Below are 14,779 nucleotides of genomic sequence, written 5' to 3'. Positions count from 1 at the left end.
TAATATTATACAACTGTAGAATTGAAGAAAACGCAATAACCAATTATTTTGCACAAACGTGTGTGTTCTTGAGTGTGTGTAGATTCTGTTCTTACCTAAGAACAAATCCCAAATAAGAAAACATTGGTGAATGTCAGAATCTTTGTGAAAACTGCGTAAGTGGGTTTTAAGAAGAAAATTCTTCATAAGAACGGTTGGTGAATGAGGCCCATTGATTTTACTGAAACCACAATGAACATTTATTGACAACTGACACAAAAAATGACATGAAACATTGTGTGTTTACAAATTTACAATTAGCAACCCACTGTCCCAATCCTCTGGACTGATTAAATCCCATAGCCTCTTCCTCTTGAGAAAACGCTCAGGGCCAGGAAAGAGATCTTTTAAGTCATTCCAGCTGAGAGTTTTCAAAACCCCCTCATCAATGTTGGCGGCTGTAAAATGTAAGATGGATATCAATTTCACATCATAAACATTTTGCCACCGCATTTCCCATGTATAGGAAACAGCTATACTGACGGTGATTTTAAAAGGCGTAAATACACAATGTAAGCATTTAATCCAAATAATCGCAACTGAAACAAGCCTAACTGTGCTCCTTTAAACTGTTACAAACATTTTGATTTCTTATGTGTACTGGATGCTATAAAGGCATCTCATTTAATAGTCATAAGCTAAAGCTAAGGTAGCTAACAGCTATTGGCTAAGCTAGCTGCCCCCAAAATTCAAGCAATTCGTACCCGGGATAGCTAGCTAGCTACGTTTGCTAGTTGCAGCCTTTCATTCCCACACGCATGAGGGAATAACATTGAATTAGCTAACGCCACCATGGTATGGTATGGTATAGTATTCCATCCTCGTTGTCCTAACATTAGCTAACGTTACCTCATTTCCAGGCTGGCGTTAGCTAGCTAGCCAATGGTTGGCTACCGCTACAGCAAAGATGCCTGAAATGCTAGCCAGTTATACTTACTTAGCTAGTTATTTAGGTAAATTCACAAATTGAGCTTTAATGGTGGGTGGCACTAACGATACTAACTTAACGTTACGCCAGCTACGATGTTAAAACACAACTTACCCTTTAACACCGACAATGTGGTGTCCTCCAAATCATCCATGCTGACTATCTCCGGATTGCTGTTTGCAAACGTTACCTGGCAGAAAACATCACGCACATGGTTAGCTCTATTTCGATGGTTTAACCTTAGCTAGCTCGCAAAAGTGTAGCTCTAACGTTTGTTGCAAGAATTGTCTTTGTGCAGTTGACATTGGATAATGTTAGCTAGCTAGCAGCCCGCTATGTTGGTGGAGGGCAGGCCAAAAAATGGAATATGTCTGAATAAGAACTTGGTCCTAAAAATATGATTTTTGCAAATATAATTTACTGACCTCGAAATGATGTAGTCTGTTGCGTTGTCGTCATCGAAAATGCTTCTTGCTTTGAGCGCCAAAATCACTTCAAGTTATATGACTGACGTCATGTGATATGATGCCATGATGCAATGCGATAAACATGAGGGGGTGCAGGCGCAGAAAATACTACAGTTTAATATTTTTTAGTAACAGAATTGCAATAATTTATTTGAATGTTAAATGGGAATGTTTTACAAATAAGTCATTAAAAAATTCCCATCATACCCCTCACCCCCCCTCCAGCTCCCCTCCACCTAGCTAGCTTATCCTCAGTGGGAATAAGTACATCGGTGGGAAGTCTATTATCTCGGATGTGGAAGATACTTTACCTGTGTTTGGATTGATAAAGGATATCTTTGTGATAGACTCTTCTGTCTTTGCTTTTGAGTATCAGCGTTATGATACCTTGAGTCTGAATAAAGATTTGTTGGCATATGAAGTGGCCGTGCCTAGTCTTGCCCAGGCAACAGAGATGGTACATGCTGAAAAGCTAATTGATTACACTTCATATTTTTCAATATGAAAAATTGTAAGACAGTTTACAGAAGTGTGCTCCTTATCAGACCTCCAAAAGAAAACAGACTGTGTACTGTGCTGACAGGGGGTCAGCAATAAAGAGACAGTGCTCAGCTGCAAAACATCCGATTGGATCAGCATTATGTAAAACTTAGGTTCTCCATAATACAGTGTAATCATGTTTTGTATTGTTGGAAAGCCAATGTCATGGGGAACAACTTGGTCTCTTTGGTGGTGGGGTGCTGATTGAAGATCATGATACCTATGGGTCAGCGCCCAGCCGAATACAAATGTTAACCTGGTGTGACATGCTTACAGAGAGTGCAAGCAGGATAATTATTCTATACTGTTTTGTCATGATTGTATCTTTATTTGATGACTGGGTGTTTTGCTTTGATTTTTTTGTATATGAGAGGAAGCGTGCAATGGTTCGGGGAGACTTGTTAACACGGTCTCCTGCACATATGCATATAGCCATTTCACCACTCACATTTTGTACTATTGTATATTGTCATTATTACTGAACATACTGAACAATAAACTGTGTTCATTTTAACCTGGCATTCCTCGTTGACTCTTTACACTACACACCTGGCAGTTTTAAGGTCAACATACACATAGAACTCAGGATACCTGCATAGTCACTCGCCTATACACTAATGTTGTAGCAGGATACACAATTGTATTCATGGAGTCTACACAAGCCAAAGACACGTCTAAGTCTACACTAAAGTGTGGACCCCTGCCTAATAGGGGTAAAAAAATAATGACAGTGTTGCTCGCTGCACTGTTTGCAATAGTGACTTTTCTATTGCCCATGGTTTGTTAAATGATTTTAAAAGACATGTTGATGTGAGTTTAACGGGTGTCATTTTTCATTAGCATAGCTAACGTTATTTAAACTAACTAACTAGCTGCTAAAGAGCTACTCTATTGATTCAGCCACATTTCTGCCATCTTAGAAATATTTTAAAAGTAAGATCAGTTTTATCGTTTGAGGATACTGAGAGATTTATACATGCTTTTATTTCATCCCACCTAGATTACTGCAATGCTTTGTTTTCAGTTTAAATCAAAAGACCTTGGCTCGCCTTCAGACCATACAGAATTCTGCAGCTAGGCTTTTAACGAGGACGAAACGTTCATCTGATTCAGATTCTCATGTCACCCTAGTGCTGGCCTCCTTGCACTGGTTGCCTGTGAAATTCAGAATTGATTTTAAAATGTTATATATATGTATGTGTGTGTGTGTGTGTGTAAATAGTTTCAATATGTGATCAAATAAATTGTTGTGCTCTTTCATAATCAAATGTCCTGTATTTGGGGGGGATATGGAGTTACGGGGGTGGTGGTGCTACCTCCCTGAAATTAGTTTTTGCAGGGTGGGATGTCTGCATTTTAAACCGGCTCGCCAGTGTAAAGACAGCTTAACATGCCTTTCCAGTTTTTGTAACGTTATAGCTAGCACCACCGTCTAACGTTACTATGTAGCTATCCGGCGGTCGCTGAATGACGTTTCTTGCAATCTGCCTGGAAAGGGAGGAGGAGGAGTTTACCAAGTTGTGCTCACAGTTGTGCGTTTCACAACCAAAATTCAGTGGACTGTTTTCACAGTTGTAGCACTGTGTAGTATGTGTTGAAGTCTATTGTAGAACGTTTGCATTAAGCGCATTTGCAGCAATATTTTTTATCTGTCAAAATGACGGATAGCATTTGGAATGTTCCGTCAAAGCTTCTGAAAATCGGTAACATTAAATGACGGAAAATTTTCGGTTAACGAAACCCCTGATAATAAAAGCCTGTTTCGACATCTAGTCATAGACCTGTTGCAATACCAGTTGGTAGCAATATTGCTCAAAAAAGTTGTCTGTGTATCATGGCCAATGTAGACATGTAACACTGTGTGACTGTCAATGCATTTTTTCTCTTAGCAGCCAGTGTAATAATGAAATATGGGGGAGGAAAGATAACCTCCTTCTTTCAAAAGAGAGCTAGGACAGAGGAAGAAAACAGGTAAAATATAATGGATAAGTGAATCAGATTGAATGCTAATTGGTATCAACCAGAACACTTGCATAGGCAGACAGACACATTACTTGAAGCCTAACCATTTCACTAATAATATTGATGTAGGCCAGCTAGGTATGAGGAAGCAGACACTGAGTCCATCTCTGCAGAGGGACCAGAACCAGCAATTGGTAATGTAGAGCCAGCAGAGGGAGAGTCTGGTGGTGAAGGGACAGATGCAGGTGAAAAAAGCAGGTGACCACCAAGGTTTGACAGGATGGACATTCAGAAGCTCTGTCTTACTTGATAATAAAATTGATGAGAAAAATGATTTCTCTTTGTAGGCGACTGAAGCACAGAACCAGTGGGTTTGACCCAGAGTGGACAAGGACCACAACTGGCTGTGCTATTCACCTGCAGGTATGACATGCACATTGTGCCAGAAACACTGCACAGCAGGTGGCCTGTGGATTAAACAGCCAAGCACCAATTACAGGCTGGATGCTTTATCCAGCCACGAGAATTCAACAAGTCACAGGCTGGCAATTGACAAAGAGAAAAAACGACAAGGTAATAAGAAAGATGTCAAAAGTACAAGAATCGAATATGTTACATAAGGCAATAACCAACAATGAGCTTTTATATTTAGGTAGAGCACTGGAGGCGGGCTGCTTCAAAATAATATATGAGTGCTTGAAACAGAAGTGGCCCCACCACACCAGCTATGAACCACTGATTTAGCTATGCAAAAGACTTGGGTGCTCCTTTTTGAAGGACTAAGAGTAAGCAAAGAGTAGGCAGTGGCCTTAAAAACTAAACATTACATTACAACAAAGGTATTACATTAATGAAAGCCATAATGTACTTTCTTCTAGGCTGATAGCAACACCACATACACCGGCAGCCATATCATTAATGAGATGCTGGAAATAATTGGCAAGATGCTGGAAGAGGAGGTACTGGCAGAGGTGTCAGAGTCTCCCGTCTGGGGGTTGATGTTTGACGAGACAACTGACATCTCTGTCACCAAGCAGCTGGGTATGGTGGTCAGGTTAGTCTGCAGAAGTATATGCATATATACAATTCTTGCATTAGTGGTAGCCAAGTGAAAAACTGAATGTTTTCTCTTGCTATCTAAGGCCTGCAGAGAATGGCAAAACTGTGGTGAAATCTAAAGTCCTTTGCACGAGAAAAGTCAAGGGAGGAGATGCAGCATTTTTAACAGAGAGCATCTTAGAGGTTGCAAGAACCAAAAAGTATCTTTTAGCTCTGACAGAGCTCTTGATGCAAGGAATATCAATTTGCAAGAGCTAAAAATGAGTTTTAGATGTACTTTAAAGCCATAAAGGCTTTGTTTACATTTGTATTGTTTGTAAACATTAGAGCAAAACAGGCTTGTATTTTGAGTTACGGTGGGATGATAAGTAAAAGAGCACATTGTTCACCTAGAGGTCCTAGTCTTCAAGAATATAGGACTATATAACCAAAATTTATACTCAAAAAAGTTACACAGTGTACCTTTAACTTAATGTATGTATTCCTAGGCAAGAAATCTGGAGTTGGGAGGCGACTCACGGACATGTTCCCTGGACTGGTGACTGTACACTGTGTGACTCACTGCCTGAATCTTGCAGTGTCAGACTGCATTAACCAGGGCAAGGGGGTGCCCTACCTCACCCAGTACTCCCGGACCATAGGGACCATCTTCTGGTTCTACCAAGGTTCAAGTAACCGAACCAACAGCTTCCAGGAGATTGAGAAGGTGTTTGAGCTACCAGAGCTTAAACTACAGGTTTGTGATGATAAATGTTGAGACATTAAACCTGTGGAATTGTGTATGCCACACTATTATATTCGGAATTAAACATTTTGTTTCAGGGAGGAAACCAAACAAGGTGGGAAAGCAACAAGGAGGCCACTGATGTCATCAGGATTTTTCCTGCCTTGCTTGCTGATCTGTCCTTGCAAGCCCGTTGTGAGCCCACTGCACATGGACTCTACAATTTTGTGATGAATGAGTTCTTCCCTGCAGCCCTGTGTCTGATGCAAGTCGTCCACGATAAGTTGCACAGACAGTTCCAGATGTTCCAGAGAAGGAACTTGTTCTTATCCCAGGTTGAACATGAGGTGTGTAGTCTTCAAGTCCAAACAGTATAATTTTCTGTTACCTGTGACTGATACAGTTCTAAAATTTTTATGTAACCATACATGGCTGTGCTCAAGACCCCCCTTGTGAAGCTCAAGAAGAGGAACCTTGTGAAGGACAGGTGGCACTCCTGGCTCACACCAGAGACAGGGCTGAAGCCACTGCAGGATGAGGTCCCTTCCTACTTTGCTGAAGGTATATGGGAGAGGTTTCAGAGAGCAGTATAAGTATTATTATACTTGATACTAAGTGATTATTAGATGATTGGTTTCGTCCCAAATGTGTACTTAATGGTGTGTTTCTGTGTATGCAGGTAATGAAGCCATTGCTGGACATGTTGGTTGACACCATTGAGAGCAGGTTCCCCAGCATTGGGCAGCCTTAGCCACTTTGCAGCCTTCACACCAAGCACAGTGGCCAGCAATTCAGACTCGGTACGGTGTGGAGGACATCAATGCTCTTGCCAAAGTGTTTCCCAGGCTGAGCCAATCAGACATGCTGTCTGAGTGGGACACTTTCATAGAGAGGGTTAAGAGGCCAGACCTGATGGTATGACAAATTGCATTACATTTCATCACAACTTTCAAAATACAGACCTTGTTGTCATACAGAATTAGATATCAACCATTGGTTCTCTTTTACTTGCAGTCTAAAACAATGGAGGAGACTCTCCTGTGGCTTGTGTGCCCTGAAAGTGCAGAGCTGTACCCAGCACTCAGCCTGGCTGCTGCCATTGCTCTCACTGCCCCAGTCCACACAGCTGATGTGGAGGGGCTTTTCTCTGGCCTAAAGCTTGTAAGATCTTTTTTGTGTTTGCTCTACTTGCATAGTTCTACAGTTCACTTGAGTATTATAAGATGTCATGATTAATCTATTCTTGTTGTGGATTTTGATTGTAGGTCAAGACAGCCCTAGGCAACAGGCTCAAGGATGACCATCTTGACATCTGCTGCCGTGTTTCGCTTGATGGACCTCATCAAGACAGCCTGAATTACACAGACCTGGTGAAGCACTTTTACGGGGCAGGCAAAAAGAGGACAGTGAAATGCTCTACAGTTGGCTGTCAAATATGTACATAAAATGTTGCTTTATTCTAATAAAATACACCTCTAATGATCAATCAAACCTTTTGTCTTATGTTGTTATGGATTAATTACTCTAGTAATACTGTGGGAATGTTAGAGGGTCTACGGTGAGCCATCAAAACACTGGCCACGCGGAAAGTACCACTCAACACAGGAGGTGCCACCTAAGACACATTCTGAGCCAGGAAAAACCCTGCATGGTGCTGTAATTTTGATCTCTATTCTATCCTACCAATGAAATTCCATTGCTTCTGTAATTCATATCTTCAAAATTTATTACAAAGATACTCAGTGCAGCAATAAAAAATGTACACATATCAAGCCCAAATAGAATAGAAAGCCTTTATTGTCATTGTACAGAATACCATTGAGATCAGTTTCAAGTTACATTTGTAGGTAGGCAATATGTGCTGTAGCAAGCATAATTATGGTACAGAAGATGAGACAAACATACAAAACTAGATACAAAAACAACATTAAAAGGGTGACTTGCACTAATGCAATGTCCATAGCAGGTCCCCCAAAGCATAAGTGCTAGTATAATATACAGTACCTCCTCATCACCATAATCACTTCCACCACCATCATAAGCATCATCTGCAGCATACTGACAAAACTTCATGACGACCATACTAGTATTTATTCTGATAAAATGATGGCATTACCATCATTACAATTTCTTGATACGTCAACAGATTAAAGTGCACAAGAACTAAATTAAAACACCCAAAATTGCCTGTCAATAAAATATACATTGTCTTGCATTGTTGTATTTTCAGGACAGTAATAACCATAGACCAATAATTTCAGCATTATATCAGTGTTGAGCATTTTTGTCTTTTTAAAGCGGTGAACTACATTTCAGTTAGGATCCCCCACATATTAAAGTAGGAGGTCTGCAGGCATTAGTAAGTTAAATTTAAATGCTTCTTAGAATAACATTTAAGACAGTTTGCCACACAAGTAAGCACAGGCAAGTTGTACTCTTAGCTACTTGACATTTTTACAACTATCTAAAACGACAACATTGACATTTTGTCCAAATGTTTATTTTGGTCCAAGAAAAGGACACATTTTTGCAGGCTTTTACCATTCAAATACAAACACATTGTAACCACAGATAAATACACCATGATATATTCAACTGTCATGATGTATTGGACAATTTTATGAACAAAATAAATTTAAGACTGTGGCAAATGAGTGCCACCCCTCCTAACCCAAACACACTCACGGGAGACACTGTTTCCAGTTCGTAGCACTTGCGTGCTATTTTATTTAAAGCCCGTGGCTTTTTCTCGGTTACAAGAAATCACAGCGCTTTTTCTCGCCGTCTTCTCGCCGGCGCTTCTCTCTCTCCCTCCGGCTTCCGGTCGTGCTTTTAAAAACCCCAGGCTCACTGTTGAAAGCAATCAGAGGCAATCAGCGCAATTAAACAATTAACAATTATCGGCGCTGATTACCTCCAGCTGACAGTTGTGACGAAGGGTCCGAGAGCCGCTCCTCTCACTCTCTCTCTCTCTGCAGCCGACGCTCAAACCACGCCCACTCCACCACATACCCCCACCGCCCGACTTAGGCCGGGGAGCCATCCGGCCGATGACCATCCCCCCTCTTCCTGAGGGCGAGAGAGGAAGTCCGCCACGACCATCCGTGCACCCGGTCTATGGATCACCTTGAAGTTAAAAGGCTGCAAAGCCAGATACCACCGAGTGATCCGGGCGTTGGTATCCTTCATGCGGTGGAGCCATTGGAGGGGGGCATGGTCCGAACAGAGGGTGAATGGGCGACCCAGAAGGTAATACCGGAGGGCTCCGACCGCCCACCGAATGGCGAGGCACTCTTTTTCCACCGTGCTGTACTTCGCCTCCCGTTGTGATAGTTTTCGGCTAATGTACAGCACGGGGCGGTCGACTCCCTCCACCTGCTGGGTCAAAACCGCCCCCAGCCCTCTGTCCGACGCGTCGGTCTGCAAAACAAAAGGGAGAGAGAAGTTAGGTGTGAACAAGAGCGGCTCCCCACAGAGAGCTTCTTTTACCCTCTCAAACGCCCGCTGGCACGGCTCCGTCCACTGGACCGGATCTGAGGCACCTTTTCGGGTTAAGTCAGTTAGGGGGCTGGTTAGCTCAGAAAATGCCGGGATGAACCTTCTGTAATAGCCGGCCAGCCCCAAGAACCTCCTTACCTCTTTTTTTGACTTGGGTCGGGGACAGGCTGCAATCGCAGCGGTTTTGTCCACTAGAGGCCGCACCTGTCCACTTCCCAAGTGGTACCCCAAATACCGTACCTCCGCTCGGCCAATAGCACACTTCTTTGGGTTAGCCGTGAGCCCTGCCTGCCTTAATGACTCGAGCACTGCCCCACATGCTGCAAATGCTGCTCCCAGCTGTTGCTATGGATGATGACATCATCCAGATAGGCAGCAGCATAACCAGCATGCGGACGCAATACCCGATCCATTAGGCGCTGGAAGGTGGCAGGGGCCCCGAATAACCCAAACGGAAGTGTCCTGAATTGGTACAAACCATCCGGAGCGGAGAAAGCCGTTTTTTCCTTAGATTTGGCAGATAAGGGAATCTGCCAGTAACCCTTGGTTAAATCCAGCGTCGAAAAAAATCGAGCCGTGCCAAGCCGATCCAAGAGCTCGTCGACCCGAGGCATTGGATAAGCATCAAACCGTGACACTTCATTTACCTTTCTATAATCCACACAGAAGCGAATAGACCCATCAGGCTTACCTACCAGCACGATGGGGCTACTCCAGGGACTGTGGGATTCCTCTATTACCCCCAGCTCTAGCATTGCCTTTATCTCTGCCTGAACCAATTTCTTTTTGTGTTCCGGCAATCTATAGGGCGGGTCCGCACCGTCACCCCCGGGGAAGTCTCTATATGGTGGTGTATGAGGTGCGTGCGTCCTGGTATGGGAGAAAACACATCAGCAAAACGCTTTTGCAACAAGGCAAGGTCTGTTCTCTGATTCGGTGAGAGATGGTCATCTGAAAGGGTTGAGATCTGATTGGATGAATTTGGTACCTCCGGACCCAGCTCATCTCTCTCCTTATCCACCATAACCAGAGAGACAGCCACTACCTCCTTCCACGCTTTCAGGAGATTGAGGTGATAAATCTGTTTTGCCCCTCTCTATCAGTACGCTCTACCTCATAGTCAACCTCCCCCACTCGCCGTGTGACCGTAAAGGGCCCTTGCCACTTGGCGAGTAATTTAGAACTAGAGGTAGGGAGTAACACAAACTTTATCTCCCGGTGAAAATTGCCGTAGTTTAGCTCCTCTGTTATAGTGCTGTTGCTGACGTGCCTGCGCCTCGAGCAAATTCTCCCGTGACAACTTACCCAGTGTATGGAGTTTTGCTCGCAGGTCCAGCACGTATTGTAATTCATTTTTACTAGGACTCGGACCCTCCTCCCAGTTTTCTTTAACTAGGTCCAATATCCCCCGGGGTTTCCTACCGAACAGTAGTTCAAAGGGAGAAAATCCCGTGGAGGCCTGGGGAACCTCCCGCACTGCAAACACCAGAGGAGATAACCACTTATCCCAATTACGGCTATCCTCATGAACGAACTTCCGGATCATAGACTTCAACGTTCTATTAAAACGCTCAACCAGCCCATCCGTTTGGGGATGGTACACGCTAGTTCTAATAGAACGAATGCCCAATAACCCGTACAGTTCGCGTAGTGTGCGTGACATAAACTGGGTGCCCTGGTCAGTCAGAATCTCTTTCGGGATTCCGACTCGGGAGATTATTTGAAACAATGCCTGCGCAACACTTTTTGCCGAAATGCTGCGCAAAGGAACTGCTTCGGGATACCTTGTCGCATAATCCACCAGAACTAACACGAAACGGTATCCCTGCGTGCTCCGATCAAACGGCCCGATGAGGTCCATCCCCACTCTCTCAAAAGGGACCTCCATTAGCGGAAGGGGGCGCAACGGCGCTTTTGGTATAGCCGGGAATTTACGAGTTGGCATTCAGGGCACGACGCACACCACCGACGCACGTCGGCCCAAATGCCCGGCCAATAGAAGCGGGCCATTATCCGGTTCAGTGTTTTCTCATACCCTAAATGACCAGCCATGGGGTTAAAATGAGCCGTCTGAAAAACCATTTCCCGAGAGCTTTTAGGCACCAGCAATTGGGTGATTTCCTCGTTAGTCTGAGTGTCACGACACACTCTGTATAACCTATCCCGAATTATTACAAAATACGGGTGAGTGAGTGTTGCATCAGGGCGCACCTGTTGACCATCAATGGACATCACGCGGTCAAAGGCAAAGCGTAGGGTGTCATCACGAGAATGCTCGAGTGGGAAATCCTCCATGGGGCGAAACACCGGTACCTGCAGAGTTTCCACCGGAGGCTCCACTGGTGCCGGCTCCCCCTCTGCCGCGTCGGACGACCCCGCGTCACCGCTGACAGCAGCACACACATCACACAGCCCTACCCGTCGTGAACGCACCCCCCCTACCTTACCAGCTGCCTGGCAAAACCCCGGCCAATCAGTGCCTAAAATCAGAGGGTGCGAGAGGCGGGAGCTAACCGCAGCCTTTATTTTATGTTTTTTACCTTGACACCGAATTTCCACTGAGACAATAGGATACCGTGTAGATCCCCATGCACACACCTTATAGATACCCTTGATGCTTCTAACAACGCCTCGGGTCGAACCAGGCTTTGTCGAATCATGGTCTGCATAGCCCCTGAGTCCAACAGCGCCTGGTGTTCACTCCCTTGAATCCTTACCGGAATACAGTACGCTCCGTCTGGGTCGGGAGCGGAGGTGGGCGGGCCGACAACACGAACCACCTGCCCCACCTCCATGAGCGGGCACTCTCGGCGCAGGTGACCCGGTTGTCCGCACCGCCAACACCCCGGTCCGGGCGTCTGAGGAGCTCTCTGTGGTTCGAACCCCGCCGCCACTGAGCCTGGGGCTGGGGAAACAGGAAAAAAAGGGTTGTTACGGGAAAAGGAGGGGGTTTGGGCACGGGGAAGGGAGGAAGGAAGGGGGGGAGGAAGGGAACGAGGAGGGGCTCTCCCGCGCGGAGCCGTGTCTGCCCGTCCTTGCTGCTGCTGCTGCTGCTGCTGCTGGTGCTGTGACTGGCCGCGGGGGTAGAGCGCCAGGTGGTCCTCCACCAGGGTGACGGCGGCCGCCAACCCGGTCGGTCGATGGCACCTCACCCAGTTCGCTGTCTCCCCCGGGAGGCCATCGATAAACCGTTCCAGTGTCACCAGCTCTACCACTCCGTCGGCTGACCGGAGTTCCGGTCGGAGCCACCGTCGGGCCATATCCAGCAGTCTCTGGGCGTAGGCGAATGGCCAGTCCTCTCCTGCCAGAGCCGTCTGTCGGAACCGCCGCCGGTGCTCTTCCGGGCTGTACCCCAGGCGGTCCAGGACCGCTTTCTTTAGGTTTAGGTAGACAGCCCGCGTGGTGGGGGGTAAGCTGTGCGCCGCCTGTTGGGCTTCCCCAGTCAAGAGGGGCAGGAGGCGGACGACCCACTCCTCCTCCGGCCATTGACTCGCCTTCGCTGCCACTTCAAACCCCTCCAGGAATGCCTCAGCATCGTTCTCCGGGGTCATCTTAGGCAAGTGAAGAGCTACGGGGGGTTTGTTCTGTCGCTCGCGGGAGCTAGTTTCTCCCGCAGCAGCCAGCTGCAGTAGAGCCTGCGTCTGCAGGGATGTCTGTGCTCGCAGAGCCTCAAGTTGCTCGGCGTGCATCACCGCCTGCCTCTCTTGCATTGCTGCCATCCCCTCCAGCATCCTCGCAAGCGCTATCACTGGCTGTGCCGGTTCCCCCTGCTCCTGGCTGTGTTCCATTTTTTTTTCTCCTTTGTGCAGTGTGTTTAATTCGAGCCTCCCCCGCACGGGCCACCACTGTGGCAAATGAGTGCCACCCCTCCTAACCCAAACACACTCACGGGAGACACTGTTTCCAGTTCGTAGCACTTGCGTGCTATTTTATTTAAAGCCCGTGGCTTTTTCTCGGTTACAAGAAATCACAGCGCTTTTTCTCGCCGTCTTCTCGCCGGCGCTTCTCTCTCTCCCTCCGGCTTCCGGTCGTGCTTTTAAAAACCCCAGGCTCACTGTTGAAAGCAATCAGAGGCAATCAGCGCAATTAAACAATTAACAATTATCGGCGCTGATTACCTCCAGCTGACAGTTGTGACGAAGGGTCCGAGAGCCGCTCCTCTCACTCTCTCTCTCTCTGCAGCCGACGCTCAAACCACGCCCACTCCACCACAAAGACAATTTAAGACTTTTTAAGGGCTTGCAAACACCCTTAAAGACATGTCACATTCATTTTTACATGTTACTTAATTTTCAAAAATGCTTTCCATGTTAGCTATTTAATAAGGTTAGAAGAGCTCAATAGAGTCTTATTATGTACTGTAAAGTTCCAAATCACACTGCCCAAATTCACAGGCCTCCCGTGCATTGTTCTACTTGGAATACAGTCACTCTTGTCTCAGGCATGTGTGGGGAAGGCTGGACCTCAGGTTCTTCACTGGGGCAACAGTCATAAGGCCATGTGTGGGAGCTGAAAGGATATGAAATTGTACCAAGTAAGAAAAATAAATTGAGTCAAAAGAAAATCAATTTAAGTCAGTATTTGGTGAAAATACAGAGAAATACTCTTCATTAAGATTCATTCCACAATGCACTGGCGCGAAGCCAAAGCCAATTTTTTTTTTTTTTAAGGCTACGATTACACCAAGTATAGAGTAATAGTGCTAGAGGATTTGGAGAAAAAAAAACGTTGAGTTTTTGCATTCCTAATGGAAATAATGTTTAGCTAAATGCTTTCAAAAGAGCGCCACATAGTTATCAAAAGAGGCGCCAACGATGCTAGCTTGAAAAGGCTTTCTAGCTCCAGTTTGTCAAACACCGAAAACCAAATGAACACCACACAACAATTTTTATCATATTTATGATGCATATTTTAACCAGCATGTTGATATCTCATTAGAACATGGACAAGGTGAATTACGGCTTCGATCTCCGATTCGCTCTTCCCGACAATCGCGGGGGCGTTCCCGATTCGAGGCTGGCCTGAACCGATTATCTGCACAAATGATCCTGTAGTGTGAGGGGTTTACAGACATAATCTTTATGTTACCGACTGGATCGGAGTCTCTCCGATCTCGAATCGTAAATATCAAACGTTTGATATTTACGACTTGAAATCCTGTAGTGTGAAAGGAACAGGATGGAATATTGAGCAGAAACCCGCAACAGCTAATGAGAGCGAGTTGACCGGGAAGCGTCACCAACCAAATTTTTTTTCGGCTTGCCGAAACCAAAGAAGTTCTCTGCAGTCTAAATAGTTTTATACTCAATGCGGTTAGGCAACTGCACATAGCAACAAAAGTATCAATATTACTGTATTATGTAGCCTATATATGTAATTATTGTAATGTTGCCGGCAGTGTGGTCTTGTGGGTGGAGAAAACAGGCCCTGGCCTGGGCCAGAAACGCCGGGGTCGCTCTCTTCCACACTGTTGAATACTTCTTCAAAAGTATGCACAATTCACAGAGTCTGATGTAACTGGGTTTATTGTGAATCAAAGATTACATACAAGAACCCGGGCTG

The 14,779-nt window shown here is 45.5% G+C and overlaps 1 protein-coding gene and 2 long non-coding RNA genes across 3 annotated transcripts; 1 reads left to right on the top strand and 2 right to left on the bottom strand.

The window, feature by feature from the left end:
* Positions 1–232: 232 nt before the first annotated feature.
* Positions 233–1,519, bottom strand: LOC135260386 (uncharacterized). The gene is made up of 3 exons (XR_010331563.1): positions 1,393–1,519; positions 1,082–1,157; positions 233–437 (listed from the first exon to the last, which is right to left on the bottom strand). It is a non-coding gene; the product is annotated as an uncharacterized LOC135260386 (long non-coding RNA).
* A 4,666-nt stretch (positions 1,520–6,185) lies between these two features.
* Positions 6,186–7,164, top strand: LOC135260385 (uncharacterized). Its single transcript, XR_010331562.1, has 4 exons — positions 6,186–6,280; positions 6,399–6,634; positions 6,734–6,880; positions 6,985–7,164. It is a non-coding gene; the product is annotated as an uncharacterized LOC135260385 (long non-coding RNA).
* Positions 7,165–8,415: 1,251 nt separating this feature from the next.
* LOC135261810 (zinc finger protein 213-like) lies at positions 8,416–12,487 on the bottom strand. Its single transcript, XM_064348438.1, has 2 exons — positions 11,935–12,487; positions 8,416–8,569 (listed from the first exon to the last, which is right to left on the bottom strand). Exons 1-2 carry the CDS (start codon positions 12,475–12,477, stop codon positions 8,567–8,569), a joined length of 546 nt encoding a protein of 181 aa, XP_064204508.1. The 5' UTR covers positions 12,478–12,487; the 3' UTR covers positions 8,416–8,566.
* Between the last annotated feature and the right edge of the window lie 2,292 nt (positions 12,488–14,779).

Source organism: Anguilla rostrata, chromosome 8, assembly GCF_018555375.3.
Source record: "Anguilla rostrata isolate EN2019 chromosome 8, ASM1855537v3, whole genome shotgun sequence".
In the NCBI taxonomy this organism is placed as follows: domain Eukaryota; kingdom Metazoa; phylum Chordata; class Actinopteri; order Anguilliformes; family Anguillidae; genus Anguilla; species Anguilla rostrata.
This window is presented reverse-complemented; position numbering and strand designations above follow the sequence as displayed.

What these genes read in the sequence shown, in the direction of transcription:
- LOC135261810 (XM_064348438.1), bottom strand. Translation starts at nt 12,477, where the DNA reads ATGGCCCGACGGTGGCTCCGACCGGAACTCCGGTCAGCCGACGGAGTG.